At 37.1% G+C, this 19,870-nt stretch overlaps 1 protein-coding gene and 2 long non-coding RNA genes across 3 annotated transcripts; 1 reads left to right on the forward strand and 2 right to left on the reverse strand.

Annotated features, from left to right (window-relative positions):
* Positions 1-887: 887 nt before the first annotated feature.
* On the reverse strand, positions 888-14,354 carry LOC114519581 (WD repeat-containing protein on Y chromosome-like). Its single transcript, XM_028539732.1, has 23 exons — positions 14,104-14,354; positions 13,381-13,540; positions 12,059-12,434; positions 11,848-11,907; positions 11,330-11,558; positions 10,486-10,532; positions 10,212-10,349; positions 9,702-9,899; positions 9,422-9,613; positions 8,806-9,060; positions 8,045-8,209; positions 7,412-7,567; positions 6,721-6,771; positions 6,314-6,447; positions 5,931-5,978; positions 5,699-5,853; positions 5,368-5,525; positions 4,800-5,003; positions 3,988-4,100; positions 3,462-3,585; positions 2,435-3,378; positions 2,160-2,269; positions 888-972 (listed from the first exon to the last, which is right to left on the reverse strand). The coding sequence occupies exons 2-21, from the start codon at positions 13,500-13,502 to the stop codon at positions 3,076-3,078; spliced, it is 3,228 nt and encodes a 1,075-aa protein (XP_028395533.1). The 5' UTR covers positions 13,503-13,540; positions 14,104-14,354; the 3' UTR covers positions 888-972; positions 2,160-2,269; positions 2,435-3,075.
* A 524-nt stretch (positions 14,355-14,878) lies between these two features.
* Positions 14,879-17,460, forward strand: LOC114519356. The gene is made up of 3 exons (XR_003686573.1): positions 14,879-15,094; positions 16,218-16,386; positions 17,323-17,460. It is a non-coding gene; the product is annotated as an uncharacterized LOC114519356 (long non-coding RNA).
* An 813-nt stretch (positions 17,461-18,273) lies between these two features.
* On the reverse strand, positions 18,274-19,672 carry LOC114519355. Its single transcript, XR_003686572.1, has 3 exons — positions 19,382-19,672; positions 18,813-19,031; positions 18,274-18,443 (listed from the first exon to the last, which is right to left on the reverse strand). It is a non-coding gene; the product is annotated as an uncharacterized LOC114519355 (long non-coding RNA).
* Positions 19,673-19,870: the final 198 nt, after the last annotated feature.

Consider the following 19,870-nt stretch of genomic DNA (forward strand, 5'->3'; position numbering starts at 1 on the left):
CACTTATCTTAGCAGATTCACTACTGAGACTCCCATTTACCACTACAGGTTCATACAATGATCTTTGAGTGAACACAATGTTCCCACTCAGTCCCCCATTATCTCCAAAGGTCACTTCAGATTTCATTTCTTGGTACTCTTGTATTTTAGCACATATCAATGGTTTGCCATTTGATAAAATCACAAGCGATCGACCGGCTACAGAGTTCTCACCAGATAATGGAAGATTTGTATCAATATATAACGAATGTTGTTTTCCTTTTCCTGGCAAAGGAACTTCAAGCAATCCTAACTTTGCTGACAGGTCACCAATTGGGCATGTACCATGGTTCCTGCTGTCACAGGATGTCTTTCCAAGAGGGTTAAACATTTCCTCAACACCATCACATGAGCCATCTGTGTCACTAGTCGAAGCAGTTTTATAAACAGCCAAGGAGAGACCTGCCATGGCCTCACTTCTTGCATCAACTAACAGCAGGTTGATATCGACAGTTGTATCTGAATTTGGCTCATCAGCAGCTTGACGCAGAACAATAGTTCCGGCGATTCCAGGGGAGACAGCTTGAAAAACACCGACGAGGCTTTTTGTTGAAGAAACCTTTGATTTTATTGTTGCACATGCAATAACTTCGCTTTTTTCATGAATAACCAGACTACGACCATATATACTGTCTTGTCCCAACAATGGAAGATTATCAACCATGATAACATTGCCTCCATTAAAATTTAATCTGTCGGAAAAATTGCCATAAACTTTTCCAATATTCTCATCCTTGCATATCTCAGTCATTGGACCATTATATTTTACTGGAAACTCGTGAATCATAAACTTGTAATTATTGCCTTGTAAACCAATATCACGGGAAATGGACACATTTCCTTCACCAGTTTTAGAGAATGACATAGTGCCATTTGCTTGCTGACTTCTGAATTCGGCAATAAGGGTGGTAGTTTGGCAATGAACCGGGTACGCTGTTAGAAATAAAAAATATGCAACTTAGAGTACTAATAGGATGAAATATACATTTCTGGCAAAAAAGACGTATATTACATTCAGGCATAACTTTAGGTACATTGTTTTTTCACAAATGCAATAGGAAAATCGTAGGATGAAAAACAGAGTAAAATTTAAAGCTCAAACAAATGTCATGCGAATGATATCCTCTTGTTTAAATTTGTTGAAAAAGATCTTCAGATATTCTTTATAACTCTTTCCTTTCTACCACATTTGCCACATACATTTGTTATATTTTTTCAGAAATATTGAATTAATTAGCTGCTTGACAGATTTTAGATGCTGCTCAATTTTGTAAGTGTAAGCGATTATATACAATATTATAACGTGGCTGGCAACTAAAGATAAACAATATTCATATAACTTTGCCTATTCTTATGTTAAATATGAATGTTTACTACAGACATTTGCAGTTAAATGTGATTGGCTGATCAAAAATGAGTAGAAATATCACATTTGATACTTAGCGGAGAAAGAATTGAAAAAAAGTGGCACTCAACCTTTCAACGACCCCACAGGTAGGCAATCTGTGGAGCTGAATAAAGGGCATCTATGTTCTATTTTCTTCTAGTTAAATTATAGTTAGAGGTCATCGCGACTAATCTTTTTTCGCAGACTAATCTTTTGTCTCGGTGACAATAATCTAATTTCTGGCATGTGACAATAACCAAATTACCATGGTATCATTTGTGATAACAAAAAAGTTAATTAAAACTGGCAAAGTTTGGCATATATTAATACAATACTAATACAAACCTTCCTGATATTCTGTGAAACTATCGTGCTTGCTTATAGGCATATTTATACATATTGAAGTGTAGTAAAACATGTTGTATATTTAAAGAACTCGCCGTTAAAGTATTAAATTCTAAAGTGTCGCCCGCTTGACTCGTCTAAGATATGGTCTGTTGACACTTTTTTAATCTGCAAAATCTCGTTCGGTTACACTTAGAGAATGTTCAAGTATGAATTCATTTATTTTGGCCTAACATACGCAATATTCCCTAAAGACCGAAACAGTTTTATTCGGCAACTAAAGTGTGTTTAAAATAACGAACGGCAGGCATGACTTGACACGTGGGATTATTCAAATTTGATAGTAAATGCACTTCTTTTATATCGTTTGAAATGGTTAAATTCTTACCTGAGATGCTGAGGATGCCGAAAAAGATCATCAACTTGTCAAATTTCATGATGAAATCCACATAAAATCGGCGTTTTCGTGCGTAAAAATTGAGCATAGCCAGATACTATCTGAAAAACAATTGCGTTTAAGCTATACGGTAAAATGACCCCCGGAGGTATGTACACAACTTAAAGGGGGCGGAGAGCCAGCGAGCCAGAGACCGTAAACAGTTACATGGATTGACGATCACTGACCTGAATCACGAGAGGTTGAAGTTATACTTACATACTGACCAATAGAGCAAAACCATTTTGAATGATGGTCTGTTATGGGTTATACATATTATATTGGTTAAAAATCACCCAGTTCCGGTCTGAAGATGCCAATACTTGACGATTTGTTTGTGTATTTTTCGTGATTTACTCAGAGACCTAAATGCAACTAGAACGATAACTGCCAGTGAATCTGTCGAATCTATAATCACAACGTTTGAGCTGAGTTTTAAGCTGAAATATTTCATTCCAATTTCCAAACGTCGAACGTTTGCTATTATTGCTATACATGACAAAATTGCTATTGTTTAAAACACAAAGACATTTAACTGCCATTCAGACAAAAATGGAAGAACGTCAAACGTGGAAAAGACGTCTGATGTACACGAAGTTTGATTGGCTCGATAGTTTTGTGGAGCCAATCAAATTTCGGGTAACATCAGACTTTCCACGTTTCACATCATAATAAGAAAGGTCTCATTCCTTTTGTATTTTTTCAGTTGTATTAAAAGATTTTAAGAATCACTGATTTAGACCTACAAATCCGTTTCTGTACACTAAAATCACTGAATAGCATAATTGAATTCACTGAATTGGATCCGGAAGCGAGGTGGAATATTATGGTTCATTAAATATATCTGCTTTTTAGAGTCGTCTAACTGTCAGTCATTGTTATCCGACAAAATCGGCGGCAAATTTAGCGACGCTTGATTGTTTTTCCAGGAATCATCGCGATCTGATAATAATTTACTTCCGGTCCTCATTCGGGGAGTAAAAGGTAGGTCACGTGGTAACTCGAACTCGTCAGAAGTGAGTAGATAGAGGGCCTGAAAAGGAGAGCAAGATGTCCCTAATCCTCCCCCTGTTGTTAAAGATGTATCTACGTGTCCTAGGTTATCCCTCCTGGTCTTTCTATCCATCATACGACGTTCAAATGATTTGTTGTATTTGTCTCCCAGGATCCACTGCAAGGCGTAAGGAAAAAATTAGCATCTTTGGCGGTAAAATATAAAAGCTAAGCATGTTTTGAAATTTCTAGAAAACAAACCGATTCTGTTAACGATCTCTCTATTCCAACCGAATCGTTGCTTGTCCACTCTGAAGATGGTTTTCTTGAGGTTTTGAGCAATGTCTGGGAACTTGATGTAAAGACGTCGTCACTGGTATGCGGTCTGAAATGAGATTTTGGACTTCAGGTCGCGGGCAGATTACAGGCTGTGCAGGTTTTCCATTTCAGGAAATATTTGACAGGAAAGATTATAATAATTATATAGCGATTTCAATTTTCGAGTGGAGTAGATCAATCGCCACTTGACCATCTCTATATTGAGGTTGCTACTATGCCGGCGTATTGGCCAGCTTATACAGCTTTTCTTACTCGAGCTTTTACTTACTCCCATGTATTTAAATCAGGTCATCCAACACAACATCAAGGTAGTGTTCCAAGTTTGATTTCAAAATGCGAATTAAATTTCCGTGTTTGCATGGCCTAATCCAAACACGGGCTTCGTCTTCAACTAATCAGAACACGCGTTATATTACTTATATACAGGTCATTTTATAATATACTGTACCTTCTTTTGTGATTTTTTGGAACGACGCCATTCAAATTCTTTTCAGATTTTTCTTCGGGTTTTTCTTCAGTATATTCAGATGCTAAGAATTGGCTTATGTTCCAAGTTTGGTCCTACAATGAACAAAGACAATATTGACTCCTAATATGGCAGTAGGTAAGTACCATAAAAAGCCCCTGGTAATGGTATAAAATGGTCTTGTTCCAGGGTATGGTATGGTATGGAATGGTGTGGTATGGTGTGGTGTGGTGTGGTGTGGTGTGGTATGGTATGGTATGGTATGGTATGGTATGGTATGGTATGGTATGGTATGGTATGGTATGGTATGGTATGGTATGGTATGGTATGGTATGGTATGGTATGGTATGGTATGGTATGGTTTTTGGTATGGTATGGTATGGTATGGTATGGAATGGTGTGGTGTGGTGTGGTGTGGTGTGTGTGTGTGGGTGTGGTGTGGTGTGGTGTGGTGTGGTGTGGTGTGGTGTGGTGTGGTGTGGTGTGGTGTGGTGTGGTGTGGTGTGGTGTGGTGTGGTATGGTATGGTATGGTATGGTATGGTATGGTATGGTATGGTATGGTATGGTATGGTATGGTATGGTATGGTATGGTATGGTATGGTATGGTGTGGTATGGTTTTTGGTATGGTATGGTATGGTATGGTATGGTATGGTTTTGTATGGTATTGTATGGTATGGGATGGGATGTTAAGGGATGGGATGTTAAGGGATGGGATGTTATGGGATCGGATGTTATGGGATGGAATGGTATGGTATGCTACGGCCGCATACAAAAAACATGAAGGTAGTTTACCTGATCAAACATTCCTATAGGAACACCATTTATGGTCCAAAGTTTCGCTGTGCAGTCAGTTGAGGCCGAGAGAATGAAGTGATCTTGTTGAAATTGACTTACGACTTGTAAACTCACAATGCTCTGCGTGTGTGCTCGCCAGCGAAACTGTCGTGGTGGAAAGTTGTGTTGATCTTCTGATGATGCTTTGGCCGTCATCCATGCCTGTTGGGAAATAAGTAGCAACGTCAGATCACATGGCATCAGTGAACTCTAATAAAACTGGAGCGATGGCGATAACTGGTGATAACGTGCCAATATTTGCATGAAATTAGTAAAATGGGAATTTTGGTGGCGAAATATTGTAAAGTGTGAAAAATATCAGCGGGCGAATTTGGCAAATTTTGTATGTCCCTTTTATTAATTTGGGGATTCTCTTTTCAGTCGTATACCTCAGAACCTACCAATTTTCTTAGTTTAGGATTTATTTTAACTAAGAAGGGGAATGGTCCATTCGAACACATTATTGTGCAAAAAAGTAGAATTATTAAACACTCGGCAGTTTGATATAAAAGCAATATATTCGTACCTTGGTCACAACCATCTCAAGACTTAGATTGCAATATTCTTTGATATCCCAAACTGTGACGTAACCTGCAGTATCACCGCTGATCAAAATATCGTTGGCTCTGTCTGTGGCTAACCCAAGCACTGTACAACCTGGGTCGGGTGGCGCGTAAAAGGAACCTGCAAAATGAATTAAAAATATTCACATTTCACCCGCTTCACTACAAGAGATCTAAGCAAACATTTCAAAATTTGCACAAAGTAGTTTTTTGGAGTTAATTCTAGAAAGTCCAGAATTAATAAGAATTTTACTACTTAATTCAAACCATTGAACGATAGACTTGTTCACGCACCTCTTGGTTTTAGAGGTCCAAACATACTCCAAAACTCGAGAACACCGCTTTGTGACGACACCAAGATCGCACTATCCTGGCATTTCATGTTTGCCCGCCTTTCAAAGAACAATATACCGTCGACTGGACTCCCCTGTTTGCTGTCTGACTTCAATCTTGATAACGTTTGAAAATACATGCTTTGCGATGTTAAGAATTAAGAAGTTATCTCAGGCAAGATCTTGTCTGTTACCTTTTCCGGTGTCCAGCTGCTAGCCCAACTTTTTTTAACTTTGACTTGCTGAAATCGTAATTTTAAGAACAAAGTGAGGAGTGTTTGGCACGTGAACATATCAGTGCATGATTCCTATCAGTGACTAAATATTGATCGAGACAGGAAATAACAATGGAGCCCATCATCACAGCTTAAAATAGCTTTTAAAAAAGGCTATAATTTTCATATTTTACAACATTTCACACAACTAAACTTGCAGTTTTACTCAATTTCTTGTTGTGATGTTGGATTCTGTTCTTCCTGCCTGTATCAAACTCTTAATACATCTAAAATCTTTTATCAGTGTTTCTAGTCAAGGTAGTCATTACAGCATGGAGACGCAGAGATACTGCGAAACTTACAACAGGCTGCCAGATCCTCTCTTGAGTCTTTTGAAAATATTTTGTTTCTCCAGGCTCCAAAGAATGAGATCACCGTCAAAACTTCCGGTTGCAACCAGATTGGGATGACAGTGGGCTATGCACAGTATATCATCCTAAAGTTATCACAAGTGAACTCGGTTTTTCCATCATACGAAACAACATATTATTTGTGTCAATAACTTGTGATCCCTGAGTCTCGTTCAAGGAGCTATGATCTTTTACGCAGATAAATTTAGCAAACACAACGTGACGCCTAAGACACCGTGAATATGGTGTGTATACATGGCGTAATCACAACCAAAGATGGACATACCACTCCATTTTCACGACGTCTCAGGCGACACGTCGTGTTTACTAAATTTCTCTATTCTACCCACTGATTCTACCTCGTGGACATGACCACCTTTCCAACTGGGATCTGCTTTCACAGATAACATCTAAAAAAGAGAATATTGACGATTTGCTGAGTCCTAAAAGTAAATGGAAAGAAAGTCTACAGTTTTCTCCCTACCAGCCTCCACCTTTCTATCACTTCGACTGTAGTGAAAACGATTATTTAATGGTTGATTCCAAGTATGGACTAAATTTTTATTCAGGTAAAAAGAACAAAACCAAACACCAAAGCGAAAAAGAGCTTTTTAAAATGAGTAGAGCTAAAAAATTTGGTTGCAAAATGTTCTAAAATGTGAGGGTTATAAGACTGCAACTCTGCAAAACAACGTGGTTATTTTTTATTTTATCACGTGCAACATAAAAAAAAACTTCCCTAGATATATATTCTCAATGTTTTACAGCATTTCTCAACCAAACGTTGCAGTTTTACTCAATCTAAGATGGTCTTTCCTGCTGTGCTGATTGTATTCTTCTTGCCGTGATTAAAATGATCTATTCAAAGCTGAAATCATCATTTCTCATAATGACGTCAAAGAGGAAAGCCTGATGTTACACAAAGTTTCATTGGCTCCGCAAAACTAACGAGCCAATCAAACGTCGTGTAACAACAGGCTTTCCGCGTTTGACGTCATTATGAGAAAGGCCTAACGAGCTAGAGAGCTAAAGAGCTGGCTGTTTTAATACCTCGTCATGGTCATGATACATCAAGATTCTTTTGCTCCATCCGACACTCAAAGTGTACGATTTCTCGGGCAATGGTTGAATGGCCGTTACTTCGTACTCGTATCCTGGTTCTGGTAGGCATTTATGAAGCAGTTGACCACTGCCTGATGTCCAAATCTAACGTGATAAATATCTCTCTATTGTGGTTCATCGGTTAAGGCAAGGGAATATTCATTCAATTCTAGTTTGAGGGAAAATTTGAATTTGATGCATTCAGACTAAAAGTTATAACCATTTTGCAGGATTCAAATTTGCTTCAATCGCAGGGTTGAAAGACCACTCTGTTTTGGGAGTGAAAATCGAGGTATCCATCTCACATGTGACTGAGATAAAATTATAATTCCATATTACTGTAACAATTATTGTATTAGACTGATAGCATTATTCCCATATGCGACTGAAGTGAAATCAAAATCAGAATTCAGACAACCTCATATTGCAAGATCAAACCTCAGTCGAAGAGGTAGAAACACTTGTTCTAAACATAGTCTTTGGAAGAGTCACACTAGAAGCGGTTTCTTTCCATAATGTAACAGAGTTATTTTCAAACTAGACAACTTTCTGGCGCATAAGTCAATTCTAAACATTCCTTACATAGACCATTCCAGTTCGTGATCCAGTAAACAGCCGCCGTCCGCTGACCTCCAGAGCCATGCATGACATTTCATCCTTCCCGACAACACCTAGGAACTCGAACACCTTCTTCCCAGTCTCCACATTCCAGGTGCGCACCAAAGATCCTTCGCAACCCGTGATCACCTGAGAGAGAAAATCTGAACATAAAAACTGGCTGACTCCGGCGGAATATTGAATTTTAAGGCCAAAAGAACAGAGTTGCAAAAAAGCTGCGGGTACCACCAGGAGGAAGGTTTGCTTTGAATGAGGTTTGGGAGGAAGGTTCAAAGTTGAACAATCTAATTGATCGCATGCATGTACTAAAAAACTAAATATTTCTTTATGCTGGTTGCCACTTGACTCAGTGACATAACGTCATTTTGAGGAAGTTTTCAAGACTTGAAATCCTACCGGAGGAAGGTTGAACCGTTTTTGCAACCCTGCAAAAGAACAAAATTCAACAGCACAGCTATAAAGAGCGTTTTCGAATGGGTGAAATTGCAGGTTTAGTAGTGAAATATTGTAGGATTTTATACGATTTGGTTTGCAGTCGAATTGCAGGTTTACTAGTTACATTCTTCCCAGTTACATTCCTAAGCTGCGGCGAGGAAATGATTTTCTTCCTCTGGACTGAAGCAAAATTGTTTAAAGGCTGAAATCATGTATATCATGTTTCTAGAAGCTGTATTTTTATACGGTTTTGTGAAATGGTTATATGAATCTACGAATTTCAGTTGAACCTGTTTCTTCTTGTCATTGTACAAGCAGGCGAGCAGAGGACGGTCATGGCTCGTTCTGTTTGGCTTGATGTTAGGTTCGTTAGATAACTTTAGTTCAGTCAGATAGTCCTCGCAGGCAATCAACAGCGCATGCGTAGGAGCCGGTAGCAAAATCATCGGGAATGGACCGTGGTCGAGATGATGAGGGTCGTAAGGGTATTTCAGGTGTATAGATTGGATACAATAATGTTCCTTTATGTCCCAAGCTTTAATAACCTAAAGGAATAAAAACTGGAGTCATGAAACGGAGAAAGAAGAAATAGACAATTTTTAGACATTTTAGATTCGTGTTTTATTGGTTCTGCAAGGCTATATTTTTCCACATTTTAGCATTTGGCATCCAGTAGTTGAACTTTGACTAATTTCAGCATGTTCTTTCTTGGTAAATTATAGCCATCTTGTTTGGATTAAAAACATTGTCTTTCATGCAAATTGTTTATCTCCTGGATGGAAAGACGATAAAACATTCCAGGTGTAGCTACATCACTGGTTTATATCATTGAATCACTAAAAGACATCAAACGAATAACGATTGTGATGAAAAAATACTGTGAAAATCATACAAAAAGTTTCGTACCGTATCGCAGTCGTAGCTATACACTGTTCCTCTCTGTTCTTCGATGATCACGTCAAGTACACGTGATATATGACCTCTGAGGGTCGCCATAGGCTTCACAGTGACGTAAGGATTCCATAGACGAACCACGTGATCGAGACCTCCAGTTGCAATCACGTTGAGATCTTTTGAAAAGTCAAAACAATCGATGCCCTGTGGAAACACAGAGAGGCATGGGACTAGGTTACACGGTAGCAATTTTTCGAGAAGTTTTCTGGGTTGTTTTTTAGAACCATCTCACCTTCACAACTTTGTATGTATATATCTTATCATGAGCGTTCTTCATAACTCCTCTCATTATCAACGAGTCTCGACTGTTACCACTGCATGACATCAGCATATCGTTGCTATGGTAATAGCGCAGCCTTCGTAACCAATCAGAATGAAGTTCGTCCACTAGAACATGGCTGACAAGATGGGATTGTGACGACATCGCTTCCTGGTAAATTGAAATTAAAAACAGAAATATGCTGACAGCTCAGAACAACCGAGTTTTATATTTGCATTGAAAAATTTGATAGGCCCAGTGAAATAATGTAAACTAACTCTACCTATAACTCTACCTATTCTTAACTGTTCTTTCTAGAGGTCCAGTAAGGATCATCTCTTATTGATCCAGTGTTACTACAGGAGGAAACCTAAACTAAATTATATCTATACTGGATAGTTCTATCAGCTCTAAACTGTTTTTCCCAGAGGTCCAATAAAGATATCAGCCCTGAATTGTTAGTTCTCCCTAATTTTCTGATACCTGCAAAAATAAAACGTGACATCCTCCATGTTTCTTAAATGGAGTCTCAAACAATCCTTCAAATGGTTTATGAAAAATCAACACATGAACTTGGCCCTTGTCATCGCCGTAAAACAACAGTGATTGATTGGCAGGGTTCTACGTAAAGAAAACAAATAATTATTTTTGGTGAAACTCTTTAATTAAAAGTAGTGCAGTCATAGAAGTAGCACTTTAGTAGTATATACTTTATATAGTACTTTGGGTCGTAGAAGTTGGAGTAAGATAACTTCACCTTTTTATCGTAATGGTATTCCAAGCAGAAAGCCACAACACCCAAAGCTTTACAGAAGAAGATAATAGATTAATAATTAAATCAATAAAATATGCATAAATCGATTACTACCTTTCAATGCCATTAAAATTATAGTAGACTACAACATGTGTGTTACTTGAATCAAAGTTTAACTGGAAACACTTTACTGAAGTGAAATTATAACCAGACTAGGGGCATACTAGATACTACATGTATCAAACCTTGGTCACAGAGGTCCGGTAGAAGACATATATGCTCTCGTTGCTCTGACCACAGTGTGACCATATATGCATATTTATTAACCAACCTGCTCAAATTTAGTTAGACTGCCCCCTCCTGGTATAAATTTGGTATATTATTAAAATCAGGTGTGGCTGTCTATGTACAACCGACCGAATGTGGCATAAAAACTACCAGCTCTGGTAACCTGGTCACACTTCTGACCACTGTGTTTGTTTAAATGAAACTCTTCTCACATGTGAGTGAAGTAAAATATACGAGGAAAAGACTGCATATATCGTGGAAACAGAGTTGCAAAAAAGCTGCGGTACGCGGGTGCCACCCGGAGGAAGGTTTGCTTTGAATAAGGTATGTGAGGAAGGTTCAAAGTTGAACACTCTAATTCATCACATGCATGTACCAAAAAACCAAATATTTCTTTATGCTGGTTGCCACTTGACTCAGTGACGTAACGTCATTTTGAGGAAGGTTTTCAAAGCTTGAAATCATACCGAAGGAAGGTTGAACTCTTTTTGCAACTCTGCCGGGGGAAAACTAACCTCAATCAATGCATAAACTAAATTACTTCGGTAGACAAACTTACCACATAAATGGAATTGAGGTGTATAGACAGGGGTAGACATGTCATAGAAATAGATATCCATATTGGTGGTGCAGACGGCTAGTTTATTAACATTCTTCATAATCACTGCATCTGTAACCCAGATCTTACGTTTGCTTGATGCCGATTGGTTGAACGATTGGTCACCGTTGTCCATTCGTAAAAATCTTTCTTGAACGAGATCAGCGGTCCAAACCCTGATGAAACCATCCTGAAATTAAGAAAAATAGTTCTAAGGGGACTTATCGAATATTTTTCATACAGAGAACAGCTGAAGATGTTCTCTTTTTGATCTTGTGTTACTACAGGAGGAAGCCAAAACTAAACCAACTTTATTTATACTGAATAGTTCAATCAGTTCAAACTGTTCTTCCTATAGAGGTCCAGAAAGGATCATCTCTTATTGATCCAGTGTTACTACAGGAGGAAACCTAAACTACACTGTGTATAGTATACATAGTTTATTGTTCTAATTTCATGAAAAGTAAAAGCAATCTTACTTTGCCCACGGTAATATATCTCGTCGGATTCGAGCCGACCAGAATTCGAGACGTTGGCTCCTGTCAATGAAAGGAGATATCTGTGTGAGCATTGTGAATGAATTCAACGAAAACATCTCACTCATATGCATTCCACCAAGATCCATCTTGAGACATGCCTGACTTAGAAAATCATCACTCCATCAGGCATTTCCAAACGTGGACATATTACCTTACACTTTTCTATCTTCACTATCTTGGGAGGATTTTGGAATACTTTGCCATGACCTGTTGACCTCAGTAACTCTCTTTCTTGCAATCGCAGTAATATATAAGAGCTCAGTTCATCCCAGTCCACCAGACCGTCAGACGATATATCAACCTTTCTGAATAATTCTTCAATCTCGCTTGTCAAGACTTGGTCGTGAAGTGCTTTGTTCAAAGCTTTATCAAATTCGTCAAGGTTCATGTAACCGGGTTTTCCCGCGGCACGCGAAGGCAGGTTGCTGAAGGTTCTGTGTTTTTGCTCAGGCTTGTGCTGTTTGAAAAGGCGCATGAGTTTCTTTAGTTGTAACAGCGAGAGTTCTTCTTCGAGCTGAACTGAATCTCTGAAAAGATCGAGGAGTATTTTAAAATAGAAATATATCTTCACTTTATTCATGAAGCAGTATCAAAGAAGTATTTTGTTCTGACGATTTCTCACCCGGCAAAAAACTTAAAAGTATTTCAGCTAGGTGAAAGTGGTATTATAAACATGCATCTTTATGCATTGCTATGAATGTTTTACAAAACAGCGTTCTTTTAAGAGACCGGCAAACTAATATCATTTTGGCAGCTTTCAAATAAATGCAAAATCTGATAGACAAGAAAGCTACCGCCGTCTTTTAGAAAGCTACTTAACAGCAGCTTGTTTCATTTCAAATAAAAATTATGATACTTTAAATGCGATTCGACAAACAAAGTTTGTCTGAAATATACAAAAAACCTCCGATGCTTTGACATAAGTACATATACCACAGACCCTTACATCGAAGCGTAGAGTAAACCGTTCGTATATATTTAAACCAGATAGCTGCTTTCTAAAGATGGTATCAGTTGGTATCAATTATATTTCAAAAACTGTATATAGTTACTTGTGGCTTTTTTGAATACTTGCATTTGCAACGAAAGGTGTTTCAGAGCATCCTAAGTAGCTTTCCCGGCAAATTCAAAGTGTCCGGTATTTTAAGGGGAAACTCGTATAGATTTTTTTAACATTCAGGGGCCGGTTGTATCAAGTCCGTTTAGCCCGCCGTTTTATTCAACAAGCGAACTAAATGTTTTTGACCTTAATACAAAGATACTGCATGTTTACATGCAACTACATATTCAGTGCATAATATTCAAGTTGACTCATTCAAGAGAGATGTAAGAGTGTTATTTAATTTTGACTTATCCACAGTTTAAGCTAAACGGGCTTGATACAACCGGCCCCAGTCTTTAAAGTTCATTTGCAATTACGCCGAGTATATTCGTAACTAGCCGTGGAGACAACCATTTAGCTGAACGACCAACCTTTGCTTAGAACACGAGATGGCATGTTCCTTAATATCTTTTGACTGAGTTCGTTGTCGACGGTGAAGTCTTGGAACAAATACTTTCATATCATTTTGATTAATTTCCTTGGATTTTTTCATATTCCGTTGTATGTGCTAGAACGGCGTTTGGGACAAGCCTTTGATTCGAAGAAAAAAATTTTCAGGCGAGCTAATCTATGACTATGTTACTGAAATCGTTATTCTGGGCAGATGTTCATGCATTTACTAAAGTCTAAACATATCCTATAGACCGCTGTAACAAATGCTTTCTAAATCGATAAAAACGTCCAAGATAAGCTTAATTCCTGTCTTTTCGGTTTGATTATGATAATTGTAAGGGGATTTTTATCAATACAAAACCAATGGAGAACAGACATTGTTTACATTATCAGGAACAATTTAGTTTCATTGTGTATTTCAAAGTATCAGTGATAAGATTAAACAAAGAATGGCTAAAAAGACAGACATAACTATAACTGTTCGAGAGCTAAAGGCTTAGGATAGTTACATGCATGCATGTCATATGAAGTTATATGAACATGTGCATTCGGGCTCTAACTGTGTTAAAATATATAACATGCCATTTCTGGCGCTTTCCCGAATTAATGAATATAGAAAACTACTTCAAAATACAAATAAATAATCTTTGACACAGCAGGAAGCACTTAATATTAACGGAAATCTTAACTGAAAAACATACCTCGATATATTGGTGATAGTACAGTAATATATCCATACACTGGCTTTCGGAAACGTGATGGATGACTATGCAAGGCTACAACATATCACTACCTTGCAATACAAGATTAGTTAAACTTTTTCGTATAGCGAACTATATCTCACCATTTCGTTTCGGGAAAAAAAAGAAATTTCGTTGATAAGCCAGTAAAGATAAGAACCTTTTAAGTTACGAGATTAATACGGAATTTTAACAATAACAAACGTCTATCAGAAGAATTCATCGTAGGAAAAATGGAATGAGATCTGGGAGAAGATATTTACTTAGGATTATAAAGATATTTTACCATGGAAACATCGAAATTCAGTCTTAAGAGTTAAGTGAAAACAAATAGGGGATCTATTATGTCAATATTTTGTGCAGGTCTATGCAAATTTAAGATGAAACTCAGACTTTGGTTTAAGTTATAAGTATATATAGAAGGTCTTCTCTTCGAAACGGAACACAGAATGATATGGGAGTTTTTTAAATTAATGAAACAAGCTTAAATTTTTTTAATCAAAGTAGTGACCATCGTTTATATTAAGAAATTTTTATTGCCTAATATAAGTACACGCTATTATCCCACGCACCATATGAAAGACCCAATTTTGAATGATACTCTGGATGGCGGCTTTGAAGATTTTTAATTTCGTCTTTGAGTGGGTTCAATAATAGTACAAACGCGTTTTTATGAATGAAAAGGCCAGTTGTGTATATAAACAAATTGCTCAGCGCGTTTTTGAATTGAATTAGCTTTAAACAAAGCAATTTTAGCCGATTACGGTCACAAATACAACTGGCTTTTGTGTGTGGAGATAATTGATCCGCGTTTTAATTTTGCAACATTTTGTGATTATATAAAGCGATTTCCTTTCAAAAGCGAATTAGTTTTACGCGATAGTCGTCTTTGAATCAAATCAATAGTTGTATAAACTGAACTGGTTCGACGTTCTTAAGCAGCGAAATCGAGGTATGATTTTCTATAATGAAGTTTTTTTGTCATATATGTCCAATTATATAGGCTAAAAAAATTCTACAAAAGGATAATCTTTATAGCTTGATAAAAATACGTGCTTTAGAAAAACACGGTGCATGCAGTAACAGTGCTATTTCAACTATTCTAAATACAATTTTAAATCAGGATCGATCGACAAATCATCGCTAAATCGTTGTCCTGTTTTTTAAACTCATATCCCGAGTTTAAAAGATGCTGTTTACCTATTTCTCTAAGTTTTTTTCTTATATTCTATTGAGTGTTCCGCTATCTGTCCGCATTAGTTTATATGCATGGTGCTATTCATGCATGTACAGTGATTTTTTAAACATACTAAGAATGCTTATTAAAAGCCCGTGTATTTTTGTACAGAAATTGATTTTTGAAAAGAAACCCCACTTTGAAAACACTATAACTATAAGGTTTAATACATGTATATCATATAGAAAATTACAAATTACAGTAAATTTTATTACTTTATAATTTCGTCACACTATATATAAATAGTCTAGATATATAGACTACTAAATTTACACTAATATATATGACTCAGCCTCGTCCCCGGCGCGGCGGGGGAACACGCGTGGGTCAGTGGGGAAGCTCTCGCGGGCGGAGCGCCTGGCAGAAAATGCATTCAAGATGGCGGCCAAACAAAGAAATGAGCAAGTATTTCTTAAGTTGACAGATAGTGAGCGTTCTTTGCTGGACACAATGCGAAGACCAATATTCGATGCGTTTATTGGAGGAAAGGTTTTGTGTGGGAGAGAAGACTGTGTCAAAAATTAAGATGTAACAAAATGTAACAAAATACACTTCTCTTCGATTTCTGTAGAATGGCTTGCATTTTCTGCCAGGCTCTATTTCGTGTTAAAATCCCTGCGCGCGACATTCCCCACGCGCACGACGCGCACGTAATGGAGCCTGGGGACGAGGCTGTATATGACTAGTGTATTTTGAAGTAGCTACATCGCATTTTTTTTTGTTTTCACATGCATGCAATGTAAATGTAATTGTGATATCCCCTTGAAGTCATCCCGTCTGTGTCTTCCAGCACTTTTGTTGTAAAGTTAACAAAACAGAATCGAAACATGATTTTCAGATAAACAACATGGTACTGTCTGGTAAAGTCGCCATAACGTTGTTGCTGTTATTGTCGACTTTTGTGTTCACAAGCGAAGGAAACTGGTATGGTAACCAAATAACCGAAGAACAATACGGTGATGACAATAAACGAGATTACATATCTTCTGACGTGGTCAAAGACAAAGGTGAGAAATTTACAGCAGTTCAGAGTTGCAAAAAAGCTGCGAGCAAGCAGGTACCACCCGGAGGAAGGTTTGCTTTGAATGAGGCTTGTGAGGAAGGTTCAAAGTTGAACACTCTAATTAATCACATGCATGTACCAAAAAATATTTCTTTATGCTGGTTGCTAGTTGTGCTTCCATTTCGAGAAAGGTTTTCAAAACTTGAAATCTTACCGGAGGAAGGTTGAACTCTTTTTGCAACTCTGCAGCAGTTTTTTTATGGGGACTAGGGGACCGGGGACGAGCTTAGGACACAGAATACTCCCATACAGGGGTTGGTTGTATAGAAATTTAGTTGACTACGGAGCTATACGAAACGCATTTAACTAGTTTTAGCACGGTTAATGACAGAATTGTACGAAAAGGTAGTTGACTATGGAGCTATGGTTTCTTATGGAACTTCTGTTATTTGCCGACATCTTTGAAAACAGTTTGCAGTCTAATTTTAAACCGGTACCAATCTCTTTCCGTTGTTTTTTATCTGCGCGTCTGTTAATTGTGAAGAGAAAAACAATAGAAGTGGACTGGCACTGGTTACTATTCTGGCACTCTATTCGGCTTCAAGTGGCTTTAAAGATGGCGACCGAGTTATCGCTCCAGTTCACATATACAGTTCGCCGGGTTGGCGTTGATGTCAATACTTTTCACTTTTATCAAAGTCCTGCAAAGTTAGCTGTATCAGAACTTCTATGAAATTAGCATGCTTCTTAATAATTTTAAAATAGCTTTTCATAACGTCTGAAACCTTTCACGAGCCAAACTACACTTAGTGGGGAAGGGAACCAAAGGAAAATAAAACACTTGATAATGATAGGATTTCTATAAATTACAATGAAAAACAGGTTAATGCTTCTCAATTATCTACGGATTGCGTTATTAATTTTTTTTCTTATATTTCAGCTGACGAGAATCTGGGCGACGACCTTTTATTTCTGGAGGGCGATAAAGAAACTTAAAACTGTACACTAAAATATATCATATATATCTCAGCTTGATTACCATAACTATGTTCAATTTACATTGTATAAATACATTCTAAAATCAAATTTAAAAGCGTGTGCAAAATGTTTTGGGAGTTGTTTACCCACACTACACGGCTAAAAACGCTCAAGTCGTTATGCCCATAACATATTCTTGCAACTTGAAAAACGACCATGTTCCTGAGGTGAAAGTTGTATTTATTTAAATAAGTCAGTTTGATCAACACTAGATCAATTCGTGGTTACGAACGAAATTTTTTTGTGGTGATGGTGGTAAAGATAAATTAAGGGACGTGTTGATGAGGTGAAATTGAAGTAAAATGAAAGGAAATTGATGAAGTTGGGTGAAGGTGAATATGATGCAAGGAAACTATGAAAGAAAAATGATGAGGTTGGGTGGAGGTAATGAAGATAAGGTGTAGTGAATGGACAATGTAGATAAGGTGAAGATGCATTTAAGAAAGGATGAGGCGGGAAGATAAGTGTGGTGAAGATAAAGTTTAGATGAAATGTGACACTAGGGTGTGGTGAAGATGAGGTATAGTGAAAGGACAGTGTTACTGTGGATGAGGTGAGGGGATGCTGTTAAGAAAGTGCGAGGTAGGAATGAGATAAGGTGAAGTGAGAAAAGGTGGGATGAAGATAAGGTTTAGATTAGTTGAGGGGGATGAAGGTGTGGTGAAAATGAGGTGATGTCGGAGGCAGGAGAAATTAAGGTACGATTAAGATGAGGCAAGGTGGGCGAGGGGAGGGTGCGAATGCTTTAAGAACTCGGCAAACTTAGGGTGAAAAGGAATTTTTCCATTTCTAAATAATCCTGAATGAACGTACGTTAAAATTCTACCAGCTTAGCAAAAAATAAAGATACCGATCATGTTTTAAGCGTTCAACACCTAAGTCTTTATTCTATATAGTAACATAATTTTACATTGATCAATTATCGATTCAACAATCTTAATAATTTAACATGACAATAGCTCATAAATACGACGATATTTCCACCTTTGCTGCTCTTTTATGTACTTCCCTCGAGCTCATCAACTGTAACAAAGAAGAAAGTTAGAGAAAGTTTAGAAGAATGTTTAAGAAATGAAGTGTTGATTGATAGACATGTGTTTTCATTAAAAGACCCTTGTAGAGTCTGCGCAGTGACGTATGTGTCAAATCTTAAACTATAACCTCTGGTGTAAATTACGAAAGGTATAAAGAAATACATTTTCCAATGTACCTTGTAAAAACAATTACCTATATACATATCGGAAAAAATAAACGGGTCAATTTCCATATTAGCAAGCTAAATTTATCAACAAAATTAATCTCAATCTTAATCCGAAACCTAATCCTAAACCTATCTCGAAACTCTAATCCAAACCCTTAATTCTAACGCTAAATATGGAAAGGCACCCATACCAAAGCTATCCATACCATTACCCGCGCCACTGTTGATCATATTATCAAGCCCGTCTTTTCTCGTGTGATGTTTTCGGTCCTCCAGCCAATGGTCTCTTTTGTCAACCTTCTTGCCTTGTAAATTAGAATACCAGGTTGGAGCCACTTCTGTTACCATAGCAACAGACAGGATGACGACCAATAAAATGATTTTGTTAGATGAAATCGCCATATGCAATACTGGGCAAAAAAATCAAATAGGTCAACTGAATATAGTGGTTGAATAAAAGTATTAGCAAGAATGTTTGAAGAAGATTTTCTTTATGACTTGTGACGCGCACTTAAAGTAACGTGTATATAATTTATAGACACACGAGTTAGCATCAAAATCTATAGAGAGATGATTTTAAAACTTATAAAGAAAACTCCTCAATAAAGTTATAAGGTTTTTAGAGACACATCCAGGCACATGTTAGACTAAACAAGCTAGGTATGACTTTAAAACGTTACCCAAAATATTCCCAACCCTAAAGTTTAGTCAATAAACATAAAAAACACAATATCAAAAATTTTACTAACACGTTACTAACCTTGTTTATGTTGTTGTTGAATCAAAACTTTGCGTACTCTTCTCAGATGAGAACGACAAAAAAACAGCTTCACTTTCGATCAAGACTGAGCCAGAAATGCGAGCGTGCGAAATTAAACTGTTCTTTTATAATTAAACAATATATATCACATTGAAATTTATTACTAACGTTAGCAATATTTAAGTGTGTGAAATTAAATTTCTTTAAACAATGAATATCAATGTGAGTTGATGCAAAACATCTGTTGTGTTAAATGGCGCGGTAAGAACAATTAAGACTCCTTCGAATCCTCTGAAACGGCGGGACTTTACACAGTCGAGAAAATCTTAAATATTTTAAAAAGTAGTTTCATCATTAGAAAGTTTCATCATTTTACGTATACTTTTGTATCAAAATTATTTTAACTGATTTATTTTATTAATCCGTTTAGTCTGAAATAAAATTGATTGGTTTTTATACTTATATTGCCGTGAATATTTCTAAGATGAT

The sequence above is a fragment of the Dendronephthya gigantea genome, unplaced genomic scaffold (genome assembly GCF_004324835.1).
Source record: "Dendronephthya gigantea isolate DGI-Jeju-01 unplaced genomic scaffold, DenGig_1.0 000013F, whole genome shotgun sequence".
NCBI classification, from domain to species: Eukaryota; Metazoa; Cnidaria; class Anthozoa; order Malacalcyonacea; family Nephtheidae; genus Dendronephthya; species Dendronephthya gigantea.

Coding starts and splice junctions, on each gene's coding strand:
- LOC114519581 (XM_028539732.1), bottom strand. CDS start 13,502: ATGAAAAAATCCAAGGAAATTAATCAAAATGATATGAAAGTATTTGTT. Junction 9,900..10,211: donor GTCACGTTTTATTTTTGCAG/GTATCAGAAAAT, acceptor TCAATTTACCAG/GAAGCGATGTCGTCACAATC. Junction 8,210..8,805: donor ACAATGACAAGAAGAAACAG/GTTCAACTGAAA, acceptor TTTCTCTCTCAG/GTGATCACGGGTTGCGAAGG.